At 44.3% G+C, this 25,603-nt stretch overlaps 1 protein-coding gene across 1 annotated transcript in view; it reads left to right on the forward strand.

The window, feature by feature from the left end:
* TSPAN17 (tetraspanin 17) overlaps positions 1–25,603 on the forward strand; it is a 1,348,708-nt gene that overhangs the window by 757,604 nt on the left and 565,501 nt on the right. Inside the window, exon 2 of the mRNA XM_044069351.1 lies at positions 4,005–4,055. Coding sequence (XP_043925286.1) covers positions 4,005–4,055 — 51 coding nt within the window. The remainder of the gene's footprint in view (positions 1–4,004; positions 4,056–25,603) is intronic.

A 25,603-nucleotide genomic window follows, 5' to 3' on the forward strand; every position in this document is an offset into this window, starting at 1 on the left:
AGGCTGAGTCTATAACAAGAAGCATACAGGCTGAAAGGAGACAAGACCACAAACCAGTGATGAGTTTTGTTTTCTTATGGTCTAATTTGAACATAGGGACTTTTATTGTGATTGAGACTATTTTGAAATTAAAAATGAAGCTAAATTTCTGCTCTCATTATCTAAACAAACTCTGATAATACTGTTTTCCATGTAACACACATGCAGTAGGTGAATTGCATTTTATCCAAGTTGCCTGTAGGTATGCAGAAGTGTGGATGGCGTAGTACCACATCCAGAATTCATTTTTGTATCGTTGGCTCATTGAGTACTGGGATAGGCTGTAGTTCCTGTGTGACTCTAGGCTGAATGGGTAATTGGTGAGAATGACTTTGTTTTGGTCATCCATGTCAATCATGAGCTGTACCTTGGTCCCAGGAATGACCACTGTTGAACACTGCGTACTGTATAAGTACCTGCTACTGTTCTGGCCATGCTTACTGCTTGCAGTAGCAGAGCTCTGGGTATTGTCTAGAAAGCACTTAAATCAATTACTAAGGCATCACTCATTCAGCGGCTTCATTTAAAAGGCAACTGTACACAAATGTAAGGTTGTATTCATTCCAAAGAATTCTTCTCCTCATTAGTCCAGTCCGTAGAGTGCCATGCATTAAAATACATGACTAAGTTGCCCCCCTCCATTTCTATCTTATTACCTGATTTTTGCAGCCTGTCTACATGCCATTTTGGCATTCTCTAAAAAAGTGCATTCTTCCCTTTAGTAATTCATTGCCACATCTGATTCACTTTAGTATGTTAACAAAAGTAATTCATTGGGACACTTTTCTTGCAGAAATAACAAAAAAAAAAAAAAAACAGAGTAACTAAAGTCTATATAAGTGCTTGCAAGAGACATTCAGAGAAAAAAAAAACTGTTAAACTGTAGACGCTATCTGCATAAATAGTGTAAGCAAATACTGTTAACAGTTTTGCGACGTAATTTATTGAAAGTAGATGTCTGAAGGAAAAGGATTGGCCTATGTTGATCATACTGTGTGGAAATAGAGTTAAGCTGTGGGGTAAATCCAGTTAGGAAAAAAAATTAAGTCTCATTTTGTGTACGCCATTGTATTATTTGGAAGTGGATATATCATCAAACTTTTCTAACAGCAGTAATGATGCATAAACATGGATCAAAATATAAGAAGACAAACATGTATTTTCATTCTGTGACCAAAGCTATCCTTTAAGCAGGTGTGTAACTTTGGGAAAGTTCATTTGTGAGAGACATGTAGCCAGGCTGTACATGTAGTACATATGCTGTTATTTTCATCAGAACATGTTTGTAATTTAAGTTTTAAACTGTAATGGTATGCTGCAGAGCTTGCATTTAAGATGATGTGCCATAAACCTGTATTGCTATGCATATGGAATTATCATGGGTCACACTTGTGTCTCCATAATACTATGTGGTGTGAAGGACAGGCACATGCTAGGAAAGGCATGTGTTTGCAAGTACCTACGTCAGATGACACTTGGGCAGGAGTGGTGGGCCACAGTGCTGATAACAAGATTGTAGTCTGATCTGGATGCTTAATGCATTGGCTGAAGCTAGATAATCATTCTGATGACTGGACAGGTTTTTGCTCTTTCTCTAGACCCTGCCACCCAGTCTGATGTTAGCATGACATTTATCAACCTTTTGCAGTCAATGCAGTCATAGTTATAGGAGTGTGATGTACTTCGAGGGGAAATGGAAGTGAGAATGCCTTGTCAACTGCTAAGCAGCTGTTTTCTTCTGGATTATCCTCTTATACAGTATAACTTGCATTTATTCTAATCATTCTAAGCAAACTGGGAGTCATAATAGAATCACCTAATGATGCAGACATTCTACAAAAGGGCCTCACAGACACAGATGCTTGGTGTCAAAGTCATGGGCTCAAGCTCAATGCCAAGAAGTCCATTGTCATCCTCTTTGGGAAAAACTCGATACCCATGAAATACCACATAGGCGGTAGCTCACTAAACACTGAAAGTGTAATAAGAGACCTCAGGGCACAGGTGGACAGTAGTCTCTCCTTTGATAACCACATTGCCACAGTAGTCAGGAAATCCTTCTATGTGGCACACCTGATCACAAAAGAGTTCTCCTCTAGAAAAAAGGAGGTCATTGTTCCTCTCTACTCATCCCTCATCAGACCCATTATAGAGTACAATGCCCCGTTTGACATGTATCTCACAAGACACCTACAACAATTGGAAAGGCCACAGAAATACCTCACTAAGAGGATTACCAACCCCAAATAGATGCCATACGCAGACCGTCTCAAAAAACTCCAGCTCTACTCCGTCGCATATCACCTACTCAGAGGCGATCTCTGCCTAACATACAAAGCTATGTCAAACCCAGAGCTGTTGGACATGCTACAGTTAAAGAAATCCCAATCTCTCCGAACCACACTCTCCAGGGACCTAAACCTTGTCACCACAATAAACAGAACATGCTGGAGGGATAGATTCCTGTCTCAGAGACTTCCCATACTCTGGAACAAACTACCCATTCATGTCAAGCAAAGCTCCTCATTGGCCCTCTTTAAGAAAAATCTTGACGACTGGATGGGAAATAGAAAATTCACTCCGGGGATCACTTCTGTGCCACTGCTTGACAGGGGCACAGGAAAATAATTTTCTTGGGTGGCAAAAGCCAGGGAACCTTTTTGGCTAGGCTTATATGGGCCCCAGGGCCGAAAGCCTAGTACACCTACCTATGAACCTATGTTCTCTGTGTTTGTAAACTTATACTAAGTTGGCCATCAGTTGGGTAGACTATTAGGAGACCATCCATTGCAATTCCCACTGCTTGCTCCCCCTAACTGTAACAGTCTAAGAAGCTAGACCAGGCTGATCCTCACTTAGTTATCCAGACTGGTTTTAGAGAGAATTTGAAAATTTGCTTGGTATGGACAATATTAGAACTGGGTTTGAGTACCAAATGAGAGCTAATATCGACCTTTCACTTCTTTGATTCTAACAGTGCCTACACATTGCATACCTCTCAACTGTCTAGATTTTCACAGCATGTCCAGATTTTTGAGTTGTATTTTCGGTCCATTTCTCATAAAATTGTAGCTTTCTGGCAAATCACTTGCAAATCATTGAGGATTAAAGTCAGAAAATAATGCAGACATTTGATTTTCAAACTTTATATCATTCAGAAAATTCATGCTAATGCAAAATCTGTTATTCTATCAACTTTCTAAGGTTGTAAGAGCAATATTAAAAAGTATCCATATTTTCAGCCCTTGTCCCCACATTATTTGTGGCTTTGTCCACATTTCTTGAGAGGTATGCTACACAGAGAACATTCTGTGTGTGTGTGTGTGTGTGTGTGTGTGTGTGTGTGTGTGTGTGTGTGTGTGTGTGTGTGTGTGTGTGTGTGTATATATTAATTGATCTTAATCACCTTGTTAATCAATGCCTGTCTGTCCAGAGGCCATTGTTGGTCCAGTGTCAGTGATACCAGCATGGTGTGCTGAAGATTTTAGGGTTCAAGTGCCAAACGAGAGCTAATATTGTCTTTTTTTTCTTCCTTGATTCTGACAGTGCCTAAGCAGCCGTCTTACTGTGCATTTGTGTGTGTGTCCCTTATAAGGAAATGTTTGTAACAAGAAACAAAGGCTTCCCATCAGAATTTGTTGCACTGTTATTTTGAGCAGTTTTGCTAAATTTATGTTAATAATAGTTTGTTGATGGAACTCTAATGATACTATACCGCTGACACTGTTATCTGATGACAAAGTTGTGCCTTTTGAGTGACCAGCATAGATAGCTGTTGTAAAACTGAGTGTAGGAACATGAAAGTCTGGATGGCTGTTTATTAAGCATATGCTTGATTTAATTTGGGTAGAAAAAGCAGTCTGCTGTGAAAATAAACTATGTTTTAATCTGCTGAGTGTGATGTCTTTTGCAGTTTGTTGTTGTGTGTCATCACTGCTCACAGTTTATTTTTTTATTTTTTCTAGTTACTTGGCGCAGCCTTCCTTGCTATAGGTCTTTGGGCGTGGGCTGAAAAGGTATGTATTGTAATAAAAAAATAGGCACATTTTTTCTTTCTCTATTTGCCTTTTACCTTTTTAGACTTTTTTTTTTCTTTTCCCTCATGATGCAAACTGAATGTTCTTTAAAATTTTTAGCTAGAAAATCCATCCATCCACAACCCCGTTGCCCATGTTTGCACACAGGGTTAAGGTGTCACTTCAACAGTTAACAGTTGTGTAAATCCAGTGTTCACACTGGGTGGCTAGCCCTGCCACAGTTGTTCTTCCATGCCACATGTGCACACATACGCCTATAGCCAGTTAAGAGTATCCAGTTCACCTACTGAATGTCTTTGGAATGTGGGGGGAAACTGGAGCACCCAGAGGAAACCCATGCAAGCATAGGTAAGACATGCAGACTCCAGACAAAAAGCACTCCAGCTGAAAATCAAACCAGAGAACCTCTTGCTGTGAGAAAAGACAATGACAAAAGATGTGATTTCTGCCACATATTTATGGTATTATCTAGGAAGACAGGAGATCATGATGTGGTGTGCATGAGAATTTGTATTTTGTAAACCTATTTATCCTGCCTCACTGTTCTTGTAGAAATGACTAGGATGTATGTTTTAACTTTAAATCTTTAATTTTTTTCACTTTATACTGGACTATAGTGTGTTGTACAAAGAGGAGTTCCATCTATACATAAAGTTTCTTTTGGAGATAAGCGATTGCATTAATTTAAAATCCCATTGTATGGAATGGAAAGCCAGGTTTTGACAGTTTTTTCTATCTATCTAATCAGTTCAGAAGTCCTTGGAGGTGATGATCTTTTTTGCAGTGGGGTTAGCTGGTTGTATTTCATGGGTTATGCCACTGTACAATGTTTTCTCCTTATACCAACCAACTTCTCCCAGTCTGCAGACACATTGCTAGCAGTTTTGTGTAGGTTTTTGACTGTCCTTGGCCAGATTCAATGGGGCTTCCCACTCTTGACAACAGTGGGTCTGCTGGTCTGCTGCAGGAAGTAAGTGAGCCTAAGTAGCAACTACCACTACATGCAGAGGCTTAGCTTGATAGGTTTTGGTACTAACCACTTAGGTACTGCTATTACCTACATGAACCATCAAGCACAGACAAAGGAACACCTCCTCAATAGACCTTGGGTAGCAATGCCTCCCATGACTGCCCACATACCTAGCCCTGGAGCTCCTAAATCCCATTTCTTGCAGTGCCTGGAGAAGGAACCCTTCCCTACTGGCACAGCACCCCATGTCCACATGAGAAAGATGAGCAGGTGGAGCCCCATCATTCCCTCTCCTCCTCTGCCAGCTAGCTCCATCTTGTACCTATAATGCAAATCAAAATCTGGTCACCTAGGATGCACTAAAGCTTTGTCCTTGTATCCCTGAGAAGCTGTAGAGCGGTAGTCCCTCACTCATTTACAGATTAAGTAAATTCTAGATAAAGACTTTATTTTTTTAATATTTTTTTTTCTTTTTTTATGGTTTGCTATCCAATTCGTGAACTTTGTAACATACCAAAATGTAATGCATTTACAGGATTTCAAATGTATATTCCTTTTATATGCTTCAGAAATGCATTTAAAAAGTTTTGTGTTTCTGAGTTTTAATCTTCACAGCATTTTTTTCATGTTCTGTTCAGTGGTTTTACCTTGTCGTGAATATATGGTTACCGTGCAGTGAAATTAAAATTCTGCTGAGTTCTTACAGCAGGTTAATACTCAGAACAGCTAATGCCAGCAGCAGATAGTAACTCTTCTTTTTATGACCAGTCAGATAATAAGAAAACTAAGAATTTTCAACTACCAGTCAGAAGAATGGTTGTAATAAAACTACAGGTTATATGTGAGCATTGTTTTATGCTGTAAAATTAGCAGCTTTGGTGCTGTGAATGACTCGTGTAGACGAAAAATATCCCACAGCTCCTATTGGAAAGAGTGGAACTTCCCTAGTGATCTGGCCAAATTTCCCCTATTCGATATGTATACTTCCTCAGGTCTTCCGTGAAAAGAGACCGTTGGTGTATCTGGACTAAACCAGCCAACAAAGCGTAAATAAATTTTATCCTATAAAAAAGTAAGATGAGCATATTAAATAAAAGGATCTTTGTCGTGATTGCTAATGTCTGGAGTTCAAAATGCATTCAAATTAAAAAAAAAAATTGAATTGTCTGGATTTTGAAACTTGACATCTAATATTGGGAGTTTTGTCCACATTACTGTCAGGACCAACTCCAGCAGGACTTAACCCACCATGCCAATCTTTTCCCGGCTACTTTTCCCTTCCCTTTTACTTGGAATACTGTGTGACCTAGGACCATTCTGTAGATCTCGTCTGCCATGTATAAAAGTTGGTCACATCCTTAAAATGCTCCCAGGCTACCATTTTAAGGAGTTTTGCTTTTTTGACGGTTTTCATCATTTTATAATTTCTTGACTATTTATTATTTGCTACCAAATTATCTGCAGTTTCAAGTCCAGTCTTTTCCCTTTTTCCCCTGGTTTCCTCTCCTCTGGTTCTTTTTAGCAGAGCAAGGTTTTCTGTGCTGGGCTGCTCTTCCTTCCCATTCTGGTATGTGTCCTTTCCATTTTGGAAGAAAAAACAATGAATTACATGTTTGCTGCTGTTCTTCTCACCTTCTTTCAAATTTAAATATAGGTTCATAGGTTGGTACTAGGCTATCGGCCCTAGGGCTGATACAAGCCTAGCCATAACAATTCCCTGGCTATTTCTTCTCACAGTATTTACTTCCCTGGACCCCTGTCTAGCAGGGCGACTGACGTGATCCCCGGGGTGAATTTCCTATCTCCCATCTAGTCATCAAGGTTCCTTTTGAAGAGGGCCAAAGAGGTGCTCTGCTTGACATGTATCGGCAGTCTGTTCTAGAGTCTGGGGAGTCTCTGGGTCAGGAACCTATCCCTCCAGCATGTTTTGTTCATTGTGATGACAAGGTTTAGATCCCTGGAGTGTGCTTCTCTGAGGGATTAAGATTTCTTTGTGTAGCATGTCCAACAGCTCTGTGTTTGACACGGCCTTGTGTGTTAAGCAGAGATCGCCTCTAAGTAGACGATGTGCAACATGTTAATCTGCAGCTTCCCTAATCGGTTCTGCCACAGACTGTGCTTTTGTCATCCTTAAAAGTCTATCCATCTTTCAAATTTCTTCATAAACCATTCTGTTTATCAGTATCCTTTACTGTCTCGTGTACCACCTGTCCTTTTTATCAGCTCCCTTCACTTCATTCTTCATAAAAGACATTAGCATCTTCCATTATGATCTCCTTATAATGAATGATATTCTGGCATTGCCTTCTTTTCTTCCACCTTAATATGTCCTCAAACATTGCCATCCCCTTCTTCCTTTGCTTATTCCTTCTCAATTTCCTGCACTTAAAAGTCAGAATCTACCGTCCTATGGCCTTTGTTGTTCTTATCCCAACTCCCACAATTTTCAGGGATCACTAGCTTGTGTGTGTGATGGTATTTGCTGAAAACTAATTTCCTGGCCCGTACATTAATTTCTACTTGGATGGAGACGACCATGTGTAGGATGTTGCCACCTTCCTTGATGGCTTTACTCTCCACTTATACCCTGCCTGCAGAAGCATCTTTGCAAATTCCTTCTCCTTTTATACATTTAAAGGTTGTTCCTTGCAGATCACTGCTTGGAAGACTGATATTCTTCATTGCTTCTGCTGCTATGTTATTTGTCTTCTATTTCTCCATATAAATGTTTCATCATTCTTCTAATGCTGTAGTTAGACTTGGATCCAAAATTTCAGGTATTCCTCCACTGTCTTTCAGCAAGTACTTTCTCTGTTCAGCACATCTTAGCTTTATTTTTCTGTTACTCCTGTCTCTGCTTATGCCTACATTAGCATGGCCCGTGTTCTAATCTGAAGTGGAAGGCTATCAGACCTGTTTCTGATGTTCATCGTGTTTCACTGCTGCAGTCATTACACTTGGGTTATCCTGCCATCAGGCGGTCCCGCAGTCGGCCAGAGTTCCAAAGTCTGGTGCTGTCGCCTCTTCCCTGACGTCAGTGCACCAGGGGTATATAAGATGCAGCCGACGCCATTTTCTTCAGCCTTTCTTGCCGTGTGGTGCCTGAAGCAAAAGCAGTTCGCAAGTGCCGGTCGGCCGACTCCTGAGATTTCAAATTCGATTTCAGATCTGAACTCTAAAATAAAGCTAAGTACCTCATTGGGGAAACTTTTTCTTGCCTCAGCCCCATGTCAGTAAAAGTTAATAATTGTATTTCTTGTGGGAAGCAAATACCTCATAAGGATTTTCATTCTTACTGTATTCCATGCCTAGGCCCAGATCACGACGTCACTAGTTGTCGGTTTTGTGCTAGATTTAACAAACGCACAATTAAACGTCGGTTTGATTTTGCGCGCCATTATTTTGGCCGAAGGTTTAATTATACCATGCCGTTGGAGCAACCGACGACCGTAATTCACAAAAAATGTAAAGATAAGGATAAGGACAGGCATCTGAGGCCCAAAACTGATGACAAAGCCTCTTCTAGACCAGTCGCCGGTTCGCCAGTTCTCAGTGAGGCGCTTTCGCAACCCCTGACACCCGCCACCTCAGAGCCACAGGCCCCGACCGACTCCCACATGGAGTTGCCTTGGCCTCTGGATACTCAAGGTGTTGGGCCTATGGAGACTAACCCTTCAGATGGGTCCGGAGCCGCTGAGCAGGCTTCAGCTTCTGAGGGTGTTTTCAGACCTTCACAGCTTACCATTGCATCTACAGCCAAGGCTAAAGCAACATTAAAGACAAAGAAGCAAGTACAGCATTCACCTGGACAGGCATCCATGCCTAAAAGCAGATGCTCAAAATGTCCGAAGACTTAATTACTCTGATCAGGGGTACCCATCCCCCTCCTGATAAAAGGCCTAGGCAGGCTGCAGACTATGATTCCTCTGACCAAATTTTTATATATTCTGATTCCTTTTCAGACCAGGGATATTTCTTACCCCCCTATGAGGACTCTGATGCTGAAGAATCTATCCCTTCAGCCTCTCCTCCTGAGGATTATTCTTTTGGGGAAACTTTACACCCCATGAGGGAGCATTTCCACTGGGAGGGCCAGGATTACTTAGAGTCCATGAAAAGGCTCAGAGATTTTCTGTTATTGCCTCAGCACAGGCCCCTTGCTATTCCGCCAGTGGTGGATATTGTGGACGATGTGTTCTCTGAATCCAGTTTAAACCCAGATTCATTACCCCCTGCTCCAGTCAAGCCAGACAGGTACTACAGAGTCCCTGACTCGCACAAATTTTTTTATAGAAACCCTGCTGCTGACCCAGAAACTATTTCCCAGGGTCCCAAAGGGGTAATGACCTCCACAGCTAAAAATTTAGTTCCCTCAGACAGGGATTCCAGAGCATTAGACAGATGGGGGAAGAAAGTTTACACCTCAGCAATATTAGCAGTGAGAGCTTTAAACTGCCAGTTTCACATGCTTAAATATCAATAATATTTACTGTCTCAGTTAAAACAGAAAATGAGTACTACTGCAGAACAACCTGATTTTAAGGAAATGCAGGATTTATTGCATGCAGCTGAACAAGTAGGTAAACATACTTTGCAATGTGGTTTTGATTCATTAGAAGCTACTTGTAGAGCAGCAGTTACAGGATCTGTGATTTGAAGGCATGCTTGGTTAAAGGAACAAACTTTACCAGATCATGTTAAGACAAAATTATTAGATGCTCCTTTATAGCAAGATATTTCATTTGGTGTTAAAGCAGAGGAGGTATTAAAGAAAATGGAGGATAAGGCAAAATCTATGCAAACAGTAAAGGATTTCTTATAGGTACAGCCACCAAGATTTAGCAGAAATTTGCCTACTGCAAATTGGTCCTTTCCAGTGTCAGACAGGCCACAAAGAGGCAGATACAGATGCCCAAGAGGCAGATCTCAACCCCAAGGATCTTACAGACCATGACAGTGGGGTGCTTCAACACCAAAAGGAGGTGAGGACAAGTCACAACCTTACAGGAAACAATCTCAATGACTTTCCCCTTCCAATGCCAAACGCAACCCTGTTGGCAGCTCCCTTAGGGGAGAAACTAGCACTTTTTCCACAAAACTGGCAAACAATCACCCAGGGCAAATGGGTACTGAATATTGTGTCTCAAGGTTACAGGTTCCACTTTCACACTTTACCAAGGCTAAAGGGAATGCCAGACCTGCCACAAAATCAATGGGTAGAGGCACAAAAACAAATTACAGCCCTCATGGACATGAGAGCTATTCAAAAAGTACCACAGCAGGAACAAGGACAAGGTTTTTACTCAAGACTCTTCCTGGTCCCCAGAAAGGACAAAGCCTGGAGACCCATTCTAGACCTTTCCACTCTAAATACTTACCTGGATGTTCTGAAATTCAAAATGTTGACACTACAGCAGCTCCTTCCCATGTTGGGCAAGAAAGCTTGGCTTGTTACTTTGGACCTCAAAGAGGCATACCTGCATGTCCCTATCAGACAAAATTGCAGAAGATACCTCAGATTCATAGCTGGTTCAATGCACTACCAATCCTGTGCACTGTCCTTTGGCTTATCTACTGCGCCCAGGGTCTTGACAAAGTGTCTGGCACCAGTAATTGCATTTTACAGACAAAAAGGGATTCAGAATTTATCCATATCTGGATGACTGCCTGATTCAAGCAAAGCAAGGACATTCTTCTAAAGCATCTGGCGTTTGTAAAAAAGTTAAGTTGCCTAGGGTACACAGTAAATGAAAAGAAGTCAAAACTAGTGCCCTCACAAGAGATAATATTCCTGGGTGCCAGCTTAAATACAATGGCCCAGATGGCTCAGTATTTTCAATTGATGGCAACAAAGTCCCAACTCCCTGCAAGAAAAATTCTGCAGGCCTTGGGATTCATGGCATCCTGCATACTTCTAATTCCATATGCCAGACTGCATATGAGGAAATTACAGTGGTACCTAAAAAGTGTTTGGAATCAACACTCTCACATCTTGGAAACGGTAATACCACTAATTCCCTGCCTGCAACAGGAGTTTCGATAGTGAGCACAGGCATGTCACCTCAACAAGGGTCAGCCTTTCACACAAACCACAGCCAGGCAAACTTTAACAACAGATGCTTCGGATTACGCCTGGTGAGCACACATGGCAGGAAAATGTATTCAGGGCAAATGGACCACAGACCAAATGCATCTACACATCAATCAAAAAGAGATGTTGGCTGTACAAAATGCCCTAACAGCTTCCAAGGACCTTCTACATCCAGGACAATTATTATTAAAGACAGACAACACCACAGTAATGTGGTACATAAACAAGCAAGGGGGCACTCATTCTTACCCCCTATGCAGGCAAGCTATGACCTTGTGGAACACAGCTCTAACTTATCAAGTTCATCTGCAAGCACAATTCCTGCCAGGAAAGAAAAATACTCTGGCAGACGACCTAAGCAGAAACATCATGGATCCTCATGAGTGGAAATTAAATCCACAAAGTTTTCAGCATGATAATGCAAAAATGGGGGTGCCCGGACATAGATCTCTTTGCCTCCCCACTGAACTGCCAACTACAAAAATTCTGCACAAGGACTTATCACACACAAGCATGGAAAGTGGATGCTCTTTCGTTCAGCTAGAAAAGCCTACATGGTTATGCCTTCCCTCCTCTGCCTCTCCTTTAGAAGGTTCTCCTAAAAGCCAGACAAGAAAAAACACAGATGATTCTGATTGCTCCAGACTGGCCACGCCAACATTGGTACCCAATCTTAAAGAACTTAGCTCGAGGCCCACCTTGGATTTTGCCTCAAATTCCACACCTTCTGACTCAACAAAACAATCAGATCCTACACAGTCAGCTCAAAACCTTATCCCTGGCTGCATGGCAGATTCATTAGCCAAACATGCAACACCTCTCTCAAAAGCTGTTATGGATGTCATTTTGGAGACCAGAAGGCCTAGCACCAGGAAATCTTATTCAGAACAGTGGAAGAGATTCTGTGCCTGGAACCAGGCTCAAAGCCTTGACCCTCTTGTCCCTAACATACCTCAGATACTACAATACTTAACTGAAATGCTGGACAAAGGACTATCCTTCTCATCCATTAAGATCCACGCTTCTGCCATCTCGGCTCATTACAACACAGATCCTCCTATTTTCTCTCATCCATTGATAAAGCAGTACCTCAGAGGGGCAAAAAACATAAGACCACCCTGGAGAGCACCTACACCTACTTGGGACCTGAATTTTGTCTTGGAAAAGCTTACTTTACCTCCTTTTGAGCCAGCCAATGCAGCAGAAATAAAATATATATCATGGAAAACTGCCCTGCTACTGGCAATGACCTCAGCACGAAGAGTCTCAGAACTACAGGCACTAATGGCAGTGGAGCCCTTCATCATTTTTCACCAAGACAGGGTTTCCTTAAGAACAAACCCTTCATTTATGCCTAAGGTGGTATCCAGTGTGGCCCTCAACCAAACTGTGCACTTGCCAACATTTTATCCAAACCCCCAGAATAAAGGGGAGAGAATTCTACATTCCTTGGACATACACAGACAGTTACGCTTCTACTTGGACAAAACAAAAGCTTTCAGGAAAACTGAGCAATTGTTTGTATCCTATGCTGCAAGATCACAAGGAAAGGCTATTTCAAAGCAGACCATTTCAAAGCGGATAGGACAGTGTATCCGGTTCTGCTACACACAGCATGGGAAGCCTGTACCATCTAACATTAGGCCACATTCCACCAGGGCTACTGCAACTTCTACTGCCTATCTTAAAGGAGTACCTACCAAGGACATTTTGGAAGCTGCAACTTGGAGTTCAGTGCACACCTTTACCAAGCATTACCACTTGCCTCTTTACTCCATATCCAGAGCTGGCTTTGCCACTGCAGTACTGCAGGGCCTCATAGCCACACCAAATCCTCTCTAGAACCAGCCACCCTGACTCAGCTTTGGGATTCTTCCCAAGTGTAATGACTGCAGCAGTGAAACGCGATGAACATAGTACAGTTTTGTACCTACCATAAATGTAGACGTTCGAGTGTCTTCACTGCTGCAGTCCTGGTTACTCACCCGCATTCCCCTCTTTCTTAGCTGGGGGTCTTTTCTATATTTTTCTAGACTATACTTTTTATGTGGTGTATTTGATGGCTACTACAGGTTATGTTTTTACCTTATGTATGTTTTGTAAGCAGTGTGTATTGCCTATCCTTTTGGGGGCACTTGACATCTGGGGCAAGAAAAACTGAAGAAAATCGCGTCGGCTGCATCTTATATACCCCTGGCGCACTGACGTCAGGGAAGAGGCGACGGCCACCGACACCGGACCAAGACTTTGGAACTCTGGCCGACTGCAGGACCACCTGATGGCAGGATAACCCAAGCATAATGACTGCAGCAGTGAAGACACTCGAACATCTACATTTATGGTAGGTACAAAACTGTACTTTTCTGGGGATGACTCTACTTTTTCTTTCATGGCTGTGAAACAGATTAACAGCTTGTCAAAGACCATAAAACTGCCACCTGTTGTAGTTGTGGAATTGTTAAGGGCTGAGGGAACTACTGATGTTCTTCGTGTTTCACTGGTGCAGTCATTACCTCTGGGGTTATCCCTGCTGTGGTAGCCCTCGGTCAGCCCGAATACCAGAGTCAGTGTTTTTGTGCGCCAGCTGCAGTTGCCTGTAGTCTGATGTCAGTTCTTCAGTGCTGTAAAGCAAGGCAGCCAATGTCATTACACCAGTCTTTCTTACCGTAGAGCCCGTAGCAGACGCAGTTCGCAAGAGTGCCGGTCGGTCGCTACCAGAAGCTAAGTACCCATTTGGAGGCCCTTTTTTCTTGCTCTAACTGATGTCCAAAAAAGTTAACAATTGTCTCACCTGTGGAAAGCAGATGTCCTTCAAGGATGCATCTGCAGTCATCACATATGGGTTGTCCTGCCTCAGGCAGCCCTTCGGTCGGCCAGATTCCAAAGTCTGGGTCTGGCCTCGGCTGATGTCGCTTTTTCCCCGACGTCAGAGCGTCTGGGGTATAAAAGCATCAGCCGACGCCATCTTCCTCAGTCTTTCTTGCCGTCAAGCAGTTCGCAAGCCGGTCGGCCAGCTCCTGTGATTCAGCTACTGAAGACTTAAAGCTAAGTACCCGTTGGGGACTCTTTCTTGCCTCAGCCGATGTCAGATAAAGTTAATAATTGTTTAACTTGTGGGAAACAAATACCTCATAAGGATTTCCACTCTTACTGCCTCCCTTGCCTAGGCCCAGACCACGATGTCTCGGCCTGCTCAGCCTGTGCTTCCTTCAACCGACGAACTCTTAGACGTCAGTCGGAGTTTGCAGAGGAATTCTTTGGGGCTAGTTTTGCTTACAAGATGCCATCGGAGACTCCGACTTCGCATTTAGTTAAAAAATGGAAGGACAAGGACTGACACACGCGGACACGCGTTTCGCTGAAACCACGGTCAGGCCTACGCACAGTGTCTCGGTTCGGCTGAAACCGAGTCCTTGGTACTTCCTATTACCGAAACCACACAACCGACTACCTCGGCCCCGGAGGCCACGGCCGAGTCAGTTATTGATTTACCTACTGAAACCGGTGTCCAGGAAACGTCCAACACCATTCCTTTAGACAAGTTTACTCATGCACGTGGTGCAGCCAGACCCCCTGCATCCATGTCCATTAAGGCTTTTTCTAGGGCTAAAGCTGCTAAACTCACTAAAGCTTTGCCTCCCAAGGTTTCCTCTCAGAGACCTTCTACTGGCTCACAGATTCTTAGCCTAGCAGAGGATCTTATCTCTTTAATTAGAGGTTCTCAACCTCATCCAGACAGGGGCTCTCAACTACCTCCAGACAAAAAGCCCAGGGTTGAGCCCTCTGACCCCCACTCCTCAGATGAGTCCACGGATGGATCTGCTCTGTCAGACCCCCAGGAGGAGGCTTATTTGGCCTATGAGGATTCTGATGCTGAAGAATCTATTCCCTCAGCCTCCCCTCCTGAAGAGTTTTCCTTTGGAGAGACACTACACTCTATGAGAGAACATTTTCAATGGCAGGGTCAGGAATTCTCTGATTCTAGAAAGAGATTAAGGACCTTTTTACATTTACCTCAGCATAGGCCTTTAGCTATACCTCCTGTTTTGAATGTTATTGATGATGTGTACTCTGATGCTAGTACAGCCGCTGACTCTCTCCCTCCGGCTCCTGCCAAACCTGATAGGTACTACAGGGTCCCGGATTCACATCTACACCTGTACAAGGCCCACTCTGCTGACCCAGAAACAATTTTCCAGGGCCCAAAAGGGGTTGCAGCTGCCACTGCTAAAAATCCTCTACCCTCTGAAAGGGAGTCTAGAGCTTTAGACAGATGGGGTAAGAAAGTGTATACTTCTGCAACTCTTTCCATGAGGGCATTAAATTGTCAATTTCATATGATACAGTACCAAGAGTATTTGTTAGATGAATTGCATAAGAAGCTGTCCTCTTCTGAACCCCTTGATCGTAAATCCCTTCAGGATCTGGTACATAACTCCCAGCAGGTTAGTAACCGTTTTTTGCAATGTGGTTATGATGCATTGGAAGCTTCATGTAGGTCAGCTATGACAGGTGCAGTTATACGTAGGCATGCCTGGCTGAAGGAACAATCCTTACCAGACCATGTTAAAGCTAAGCTTTTGGATGCTCCTATGGAAAAGCAAAAATTATTTGGTTCCACGGCTCAGGAGGTCTTAAAGAAGTTTGAATAAAAGGCAAAATCTGTGCAAACAGTCAAAGACTCTGCAAGTCCAACCACCGAGATTCAGCAGAAATTGGCCTACTAAGAATTGGTCCTTTCCGGACTCAGACAGATCTCAGAGAGGCAGGAATAGGCATGCCAGAGGTAGAGGGCAAGCTAGAGGCTCCTACAGAGGCCGTCAGTGGCAGCCTCCCAACCAGAGAAGTAGTGCAGGAACCACAACTGCTACACCAGGACAGACTCAATGACTTTATCTTGACCCCGCCGACCAGGGCTCAATAAGAAGCACCTTTGGGCGGAAAGCTTTCTTTATTCTCAAAAAATTGGCACTACATTACAAGGGACACATGGACACTGCAAATAATAGACAAAGGATACAGGTTCCATTTCCACACATTGCCAAAAAGAAAAGGAATGCCAGACCTGCCACCAAATCAGAGGGCAGAGGCTTTGAAGCAAATTACCAAATTAATACAAATGAAAGCCATAGAAAAAGTACCTCTTTCAGAACAAGGCCAAGGATTTTACTCCAGATTATTCCTTGCTCCAAGAAAAGAAAATCAATGGAGGCCTATTCTCGACTTGTCCGCACTGAATACTTACCTCATTGTGCCAAAATTCAAAATGCTGACTCTACAGCAACTCCTTCCCATGCTGGGCAAGGAGTCTTGGCTGGTGACTCTAGACCTCAAGGAGGCATACCTGCATGTCCCTATTCGACAAAGTTGCAGAAGACAGCTCAGATTTCTTGCAGGGTCAGAGCATTATCAATTCTCAGCATTGCCCTTTGGCTTATCTAGAGTATTCACGAAATGCCTGGCATCAGTAATTGCACACTGCAGACTTCAGGGGATTCAAATCTACCCATATCTGGACGACTGCCTTATACAAGCGGACAACAAGAAAATCTTGTTAAAGGACTTGGACTGTGCCATCCAACTACTACAGGCCTTGGGATATACAGTCAACATCCAAAAATCAAGACTTGTTCCATCCCAAAGAATAACCTTTCTGGGTGCGGATCTAGACACAACCACCCAAATGGCCTTTCTCACAGAAGAAAAACAAAAGCAACTACCGGATTACTTCAAGAATCTGACAAGACAAACTCAGCTGACTGCAAGGAAAATCCTGCAGGCCCTGGCTTACATGGCATCCTGCATTCTTCTGATTTCGCAAGCCAGGCTGCATATGAGAAAATTACAATGGTACCTAAGGAGTGTATGGACTCAGCACAGTCACAGCTTAGAAACTTTGATCCCACTCATTCCATGCCTTCAAAAGGAATTTCTGTGGTGGGCTCAAGCCTGCCAGTCGAACAGAGGGTTGCCCTTCAGCAAACCAAGAGCCAACCAAACCATCACCACGGACGCTTCAGACCGAGGTTGGGGAGCACACATGGAGGACAAATGTATCCAAGGGCTATGGTCTCAAAGAGATCTGCGCATGCACATAAACCAAAAGGAAATGCTGGCAGTAATACACGCAATCGAGGCCTTCAAACATTTCCTTCATCAAGGCCACCTGCTCATAAGGACAGACAACACCACAGTTATGTGGTACATCAACAAGCAAGGAGGCACCCATTCCTACCCTCTATGCAGACTGGCACTGAATCTATGGGAACTTTGCTTGAAACTCAATATACAACTGCAGTCCCAGTTCGTGCCAAGGAAAGACAATATACTGGCAGACAGCTTAAGCAGAATTACCATGGATGCACACGAATGGATGCTGCACCCAGACATCTTCTTACTCATAACACAATCATGGGGAAGGCCGGAAATAGATCTGTTCGCTTCCCCCCACAATCATCAACTGAAGACATTCTGCTCAAGGACATACCACCCACAGGCATGGAAAGTGGACTCTCTCTCTTTCAGCTGGAAAGCTCTAACAGTCTATGCTTTCCCACCACTCCCATTAATGACCAAGGTTTTACTGAAGATCAGGGCAGAGCAGCCCAGAGTGATTCTGATAGCTCCAAACTGGCCAAGGCAGCACTGGTACCCATTGTTAAAGAGCATGTCACAGACGAAACCGTGGCCTCCACCCCTATGGCCACTTCTACTAACGCAGAACAATTTCAAGACTCTGCATCCCAACCTGAAAACCTTGCAGCTAACTGCCTGGAGAATACCATGACTCCTCCTCAGGATAACTTATCCCAGAGAGTGAAAGACATTATTATGGAAGCTCGCTGGCCTTCCACAAGGAAGGCATACTCAGCAAAATGGAAAAGATTTCTCACTTGGAACACAACAAAAGGCCTAGATGTGACAGTGATGATCATGGCACATATACTGGAATACTTGGCAGAATTGTTCCACAATGGCATGTCTTACTCTTCCATTAAGATACATGCCTCAGCAATTTCAGCAGAATACAATGTTAATCCGCCTGTCTTCTCGCATCCTCTCCTAAGACAGTTTCTAAGAGGAATCAAAAACATCAAGCCTCCAAGGAAACTACCTTTACCTACTTGGGACCTTAACTTTGTGCTGGAAAAACTAACACTTCCTCCCTTTGAACCAGCAGCATCGGCGGATCTACAGTTTCTGTCTTGGAAAACTGCATTCCTTCTGGCCATAACCTCAGCAAGAAGAGTATCTGAGTTACAAGCTTTAATGGCAGTGCAGCCATTTCTTATCTTTCATCAAGACAGAGTTTCTTTGAGGACCAATCCTACATTTATGCCAAAGGTGGTATCCAGGGTATCCTTGAACCAAGCAATTCACTTGCCTACATTCTTCCCAAAACCACAAAATAAAGGGGAGAAACTTCTGCACACTCTGGACATACACAGACAATTACGCTACTACTTGGACAGAACTAAAAGTTACAGAAAGACTGACCAATTGTTTGTAGCATATGCTGCTGGGGCACAAGGAAAAGCAATTTCAAAACAGACAATTTCAAAATGGATAGGAAATTGCATTCAATTTTGTTACTCCTTTCATGGAAAAACTGTGCCAGCAAACATTAGACCTCATTCCACGAGAGCCACAGCCACCACCACAGCCTTCCTAAGAGGGGTGGCTACCAAGGACATTTTAGAAGCTGCTACATGGAGCTCCATGCATACATTTGCCAAGCATTACAATTTACCTTTATACTCCAGATCCAGAGCAGGCTTTGCTACGGCAGTCCTGCAGGGTATATTAACTACACCATCCTTTACTTAGTTCCTCCACCCCCAGATTGGCTATGGTATTCTACCCATATGTGATGACTGCAGGTGCATCCTTGAAGGACATAGTACAGTTTTGTACCTACCATAAGTGTAGATGTCCGATAGGTATGCATCTGCAGTCAGGTTTACCCTCCCACCTTCCCCTCTGTGGTATTCCCAGGGTGCTTACCCCTCTATTAGCTAGCTGGGGGATCTATTATGGTGTATTTGTTTGTGTATACATATATATATATATATATATATATATATATATATATATATTTGCAAATGTTTGGAATTTATTGCATTTCTCCAAATTTAGCCTTCCTAGAGGGCACCTGGCATCTGGGGCAAGAAAAACTGAGGAAGATGGCGTCGGCTGATGCTTTTATACCCCAGACGCTCTGACGTCGGGGAAAGTGCGACATCAGCTGAGGCCAGACCCAGACTTTGGAATCCGGCTGACCGAAGGGCTGCCTGAGGCAGGACAACCCATATGTGATGACTGCAGATGCATACCTATCGGACATCTACATTTATGGTAGGTACAAAACTGTACTATCACACGCTGAGACTTTCATTCTTACTGCATCACTTGTTTAGGCCCGGACCACAATGTCCCTCGTTGCCAGTTCTGTGCCCTCTTTAATGCGAGAACCATTTGCCGTAGAGCTCTTTTTGTAGACAGGAATTTTTGTGTTCTGTCTTAGAATTCGGATATGGTGTCTGTCAGCCAACAATCTGTCGATATTCTGAAAAAACATAGAGATAAAGATAGAGACAGGCCACACAAGGGTAAGCCATCCAACGACGCTACTGCTAAGCAAGTGGTCAGTTCTCCGGAATTCAGTGAGGCGCTTTCGCAGTCCCTGATGCCCGATTCACTTTCTACGAAGGCCTCTGCCGAGACCCTTTCGGAGTCCAGTATGCCACGAAATCCACTTCTTCTTCCGAGCCTTTGGCTGCCTCTGCCTTGGTTGGGTCCGGAGCCTTGACGCAGGCACCAGCTTCCAAAGAGGCCTTTCACACTATCGATTATAGACAAAAAGTGACATCTTGACATCCAACTACCACGTCTCAGACAGACGGATTCTCTCAGGGCTAGAAGCCAGGCCACTCCTAGGAAATATGCTTCTAGCCTCCAACTTGCTACTGCTTCCCCACCCCAAGCTCAAATGCATAAAATGGCGGAGGATCTCATCTCCCTTATCCGAGGTACTCAGGCTGCCACTCCAAAAAGGAAAAGGTATCCTTCTCCAGAAATTATGACAGACCAAGAGTCTGAGGAATCTGATTATTCTACTTTTGAAGAGAAACAACATCCCATAACTGTTTGAGGATTCAGATGCAGAGGAATACATCCCTTCTGCCTCCCCTCCAGGGGACCTCTCCTTTGGGGAAACCCTTCACTCCCTCAGGGAACATTTTCATTGGGAATCTCAAGATTTCCCACAGTCAAAGAAATGACTCAGAGAGTTTCTGGACCTGCCCCAGCACAGGCACCTGGCCATCCCACCTATTTAGGAAGTGGTGGATGATGTTTTCCATGAATCCAGCTTAGCCCCTGATGCCCTGCCTCCTGCTCCAACTAAACCTGACAGGTACTACAGAGTACCGGATTCTCACAAATACCTGTACAGGACCCTGCTGCAGACTCTGAGGTCATTACACAGGGACCCAAAGGAGCTAAGACTAGTTCTGCCAAGAACCCTCTTCTTTCTGACAAATACTCCAGAGCTCTGGACAGATGGGGTAAGAAAGTATACACCTCTGCAACCTTAGCTATCAAAGCACTCAACTTTCAGTTCCATATGTTAAAATGTCACTAACACACTTTGGAACAATTAAAACAGAAGATTGCTACCTCTCCTGACGGTGCCAACTCAAAAGAGCTGACAAGAATTACTACACTCTGCTTGTCAAGTGGCCAAACACTCATTACAATGTGGATATGATTCCCTAGAAACCTCTAGCAGGGCAGCAGTGACAGGATCTGTTATTAGAAGACATGCATGGCTGAAGGAACAACCTCTCCGTAATCATGTCAAGTCTAAACTTATTGATGCACCCCTAGATAAAGAATGCCTGTTTGGGGAAAAAAGCAGAAGAGGTGCTTAAAAAGATGGAAGACAAAGCAAAATCTATGCAAACATTAAAATATTTCTTTCAATTTCAACCTCCGAGATTCAGCAGGAACTTTCCCTCTAAGCACTGACCCTTCCCTGCACCTAGCAGACAGGGTCAAGGTAAGCACTGCAGGGACAGGCCATCCAGGCCCCTATCCCAGGGCCAGCAATGAAGCAAACAGGGGACCACTTCTGAATCTAAGGCAGGGAGTTCTAAGCCAAGCATCTATGGCAAACACTCACAATGACTCTCCCTCCCCCTTCTGCCCTCCTTTCACTCATCAGAAACTAGGAGGAAGGATCACCCTCTTCAAGGACAATTGGGTCTCGCTAACCAAGGACCAATGGGTCTTAAAATACATTTTTCAGGGATACAGATTCTCCTTCAATGAGCTCCCTATTCCAGGAGGGTACCCAGACCTCCCCCCAAACCAGTGGGCAGAGGCATTGAAACAGGTCCAAACTCTAATATCCCAGGGGGCAGTAGAACCTGTCCCTCCAGATCAAACAGGAAAAAGGTTTTTACTCCAGACTGTTCCTTGTTCCCAGAAAAGAGGGCACTTGACGACCCCATCATGGATCTATCCAAACTGAACACCTCCTTGGTGGTCCCCAGATTCAGAATGCTAACCTTGCAGCAGCTCCTGCCTGTGCTCACACAAAATGCCTGGCTTGTGACACTAGACCTAAAAGATGCCTACCTCCATATCCCCATCAGGAATCGTGCAGAAAATTCCTGCGCTTCAGAGCAGGCTGTCAACACTTTCAGTTCTCTGCACTGCCCTTTGGCTTATCTACTGCTCCCAGAGTATTCACCAAATGCTTGGGACTGACTGTAGCATTCTGCAGACAGGGAAATATACAGATTTACCATTACCTGGATGACTGCCTCTTTCAGGCAGACTGCAAAGAAAAGTTGCTCCAGGACCTTCTCTTTGTCAAATCACTCGTAGCTTCCCTAAGGTTCACCATCAATGAGAAAAAAATCAAAGCAGAACCCCACCAGAAAAAATTGTTTTCCTGGGAGCTATGCAAGACACACCAACCCAAATGGCCTTCTTATTCCCCAGAAAAGCAGAGCTTCCTGCCTCTTTACTTCACCCAGCTGGCTTCCAGAAGTCATCTCACTGTGAGGAAGTTCCTGCAAACCCTGGGATATATGCCATCTTGTATCCTTCTCATCCTGCTTGCCAGGCTTCACAAGAAAACTTCAATGGTACTTATAGAAACTGTAGTGTCAGCACTCTCAGTCCCTAGAGACCACTCTCCCTCTGATCCCTTGTATAAGGGCTGAATTTCTCTGGTGGGCAGAGGCCTGTGCCATGAACAAGGGTCTTCACTTCATCCTCTGCCCTTCAGGCCAGACCATCACCACCGACGCCTCAGACATTGCTTGGGGCGCTCACCTAGCAGGCAGGTGTACCCAAGGCCTTTAGAATGCCCAGCAACTTCACTTGCACATCAACCATAAAGAAATGATGGCAGTTCAAAAGGCTCTGACTTCCTTCCAACCCCATCTCCGGCCAGGGGTCTTCCTTATCGAAACAGACAACATGACAATAATGTGGAACATCAACAAGCAGGGGGGCACCCAATCTTACCCCCTGTGCAGGTTAGCCATGAGTCCCTGGCTTACAACCACCTCCATGGGTCTACACCTAATTGCCCAATACTTACCAGGGATCAGCAACACACTGGCGGACCACCTAAGCAGAAACTTACTTGACCCCCACGAATGGCAGGTCCACAGAGAAATCTTTATGCAAATCACTCAGGAGTGGGGGACCCCAGAAATGGACTTCTTTGCCTCGCACCTCAACCACCAGCTGCACAAGTACTGTACCAGGGAGTATCACCCCCTAGCATGGAAGGTGGATGCCTTGACTTTCCCCTGGAGCTCCCTCTTTGTGTACGCATACCCTTCTTTGCCCCTTATTCCCAATGTTCTGATCAAAATAAGAGAGGAGAGACCAAAGGCCATCCTCATTGTTCCAGATTAGCCCAGATAGCATTGGTATCCCTTGTTATGCAGTCTGACCTTACAGCCCTCTTGACCCAGGAGAGGGGGAAGGTACTGCACCCAGACCTGCAGACTCTCAAACTTTCAGCATGGCCTGTACACTAAAAACTAACAAGGAGTCCCTGTTAATCAACAGGTCCTGGACATCATCACAGAGGCCAGAAGGCCCAGCACAAGAAAATTATATGCAGGAAAATGGAAAAAATTCAGCTCCTGGAAACAGTCAGAAGGGGGCAGTACCTCCCAACCTTCCATCCCTCTCATCCTGGATTACCTAGCAGAGTTGCTCAATAGTGGCCTCTCTTTCTCCTCTATTAAAGTCCATGCCTCGGCCATCTCTGCCCATTATGATTCAGACCCACCCCTCTTCTTTCATCCTTTGATTAAGCAATTCCAATTCCTCAGAGGGGCTTCTAATATCAGGCCTCCCAGAAGGTCTCCGACACCACCCTGGGACCTGAATTATGTGTTAGGGAAACTAACCTTACCTCCTTTCGAACCTGCCACTTCAACAGAATTTGAAATATCTCTCTTGGAAGACTGCCTTCCTCTAGTAGCTATCACCTCAGTCAGAAGGGTCTCGGAACTTCAAGCTCTCATGGCTGTCGAGCCCTTCATAATTTTCCATGCAGACAGAGTCTCCCTGAGGACTAACCCCTCCTTTATGCCCAAGGTGATATCTGATGTGACCCTTAACCAGGCCATACACCTTCCCACCATCTTTCCCAACCCTCAAAACAAGGGGGAAAGAATTCTACACTTACTAGATGTGCACAGACAACTCCAATACTGTCTGGACCGTACTAAGCCATTCAGAAAAACAGACCAGCTTCTTGTAAGCTTTGCCCCAGGAGCAGAGGGGAAGCCCATCTCCAAACAAACCATTTCCAAATGGATTTCACACTGTATCCATTTTTGCTACAGACTACATGGGAGACCCATCCCTAAGTCAGTCCGTACCCACTCCACTAGGGCAACCTCCACTTCCACTGCCTTCCTCAGAGGAGTACCTAACTAGGACATCTTGGAAGTGGCCACCTGGACCTCTGCCCATACTATTGCAAAGCATTACCACCTACGTCTTTTTTCTAAGTCTAGGGCAGGGTTTGCCTCTGCAATTCTGCAGGTCCTCCTGACCCCCATACCTAGGACTCAACCTATCCTTCCACCTTTTTCCTCAGCTTTAGGAATCCTCTCACAGGCGGTGACTGCAACAGTGAAACACAAAGAACATAGTACAGTTGTGAACACTTACCATAAATGTAGATGTTCGGGTGTATTCCCTGTTGCAATCTTGGTTTCCTTCCCTCCATCCCCCATTTAACATCTTCCCGTAGGGGGACACAAGCTTCCCAAGGAGACTTTCAGCCTCCAGGACCACTTCTCTCTATTCCCTTCTGCTTCTGACAGGTTAGGGCAAGAAAAACGGATGTAATGATGTCAGCTGCCTTGCTTTATAGCACTGACGACATGACGTCAGACTACAGGCGCCGGCAGCCAGCACACAAAAACATTGACTCTGGTATTCAGGCCAACCGAGGGCTACCACAGCAGGGATAACCCCACAGGTGATGACTGCAACAGTGAATACACTCAAACATCTAAATTTATGGTAAGTGTACACAACTGTACTTTGCTCAGTCTGTAACTTTTAGTACTAGTACACCAAGGTGTACTTCTTCTTTTGTTTTCTCTGTTGTAGATTTGCACAGGCTGGCAGCAGCCACAGTCCATTCTCAGGGTAGATCTTGCAGTGGCCCATTATCTTTACTCCTGTTGTCTGTAGTGCAGGAAGCCTTTGAAATCCCCCTCTCTAGCACCCATACTGGAGTCATGATGACAGTTTTCCACAGTATTGGCCATTTCAGTTGCTTATGCTGTAGACTTTGAGTTTTCGTTGCCTGTGATGTAGATTTTGGCTGCAGGCTGTCTTGCAAGAGTTTATTATCAGGCATTGAAACCAAATATCCCTGCATTGTCATAGGCCCCTACTGGTGACTCATTGTTGACCTTTCAGTGTTGATCTTGTTGAAGTTGATGCTGATTGCTAAGTTCCTGATATCAGTGCTGGTGCTAGTGTTTCTAGCCTCAGTATTGCTACCCCTGTACTGTATGTGGTTTGGGGATATTGACCTCAGCATTAACTCCGCTGTTGACATTGGTGTTGATTTTGGGGCCTCCTGATGTCATGCTGTGGTTTTGCTCTGTGTTTCCTTTGATGATGTCTGATTTGATTGCACCTGTTCAAGCACCAGATGTGTCTAACCCTGGCTGTGGGAACTTTAAGCCTGTCTAACCCTGATACCAGGCCAGAGGGTTATCCGACCGTCTGAAGTCTTTTCCCTCCCAATGCTCCTCAACAAAGTTTTTTTTTCCTTTTCTGAATCTCAACCCCCCCAACAAAAGGCTCCAGAAAGCACTTAGGAAAACCAAACCTCTGGAATCCCCAATATACTACCATTAAAGATCAAATGAAGCAGAGAGAGTGCATTTCCTAGCATTCCCC

This window comes from Protopterus annectens, chromosome 4.part0 (assembly GCF_019279795.1).
Source record: "Protopterus annectens isolate FY-2018-M chromosome 4.part0, PAN1.0, whole genome shotgun sequence".
NCBI lineage: Eukaryota > Metazoa > Chordata > Ceratodontiformes > Protopteridae > Protopterus > Protopterus annectens.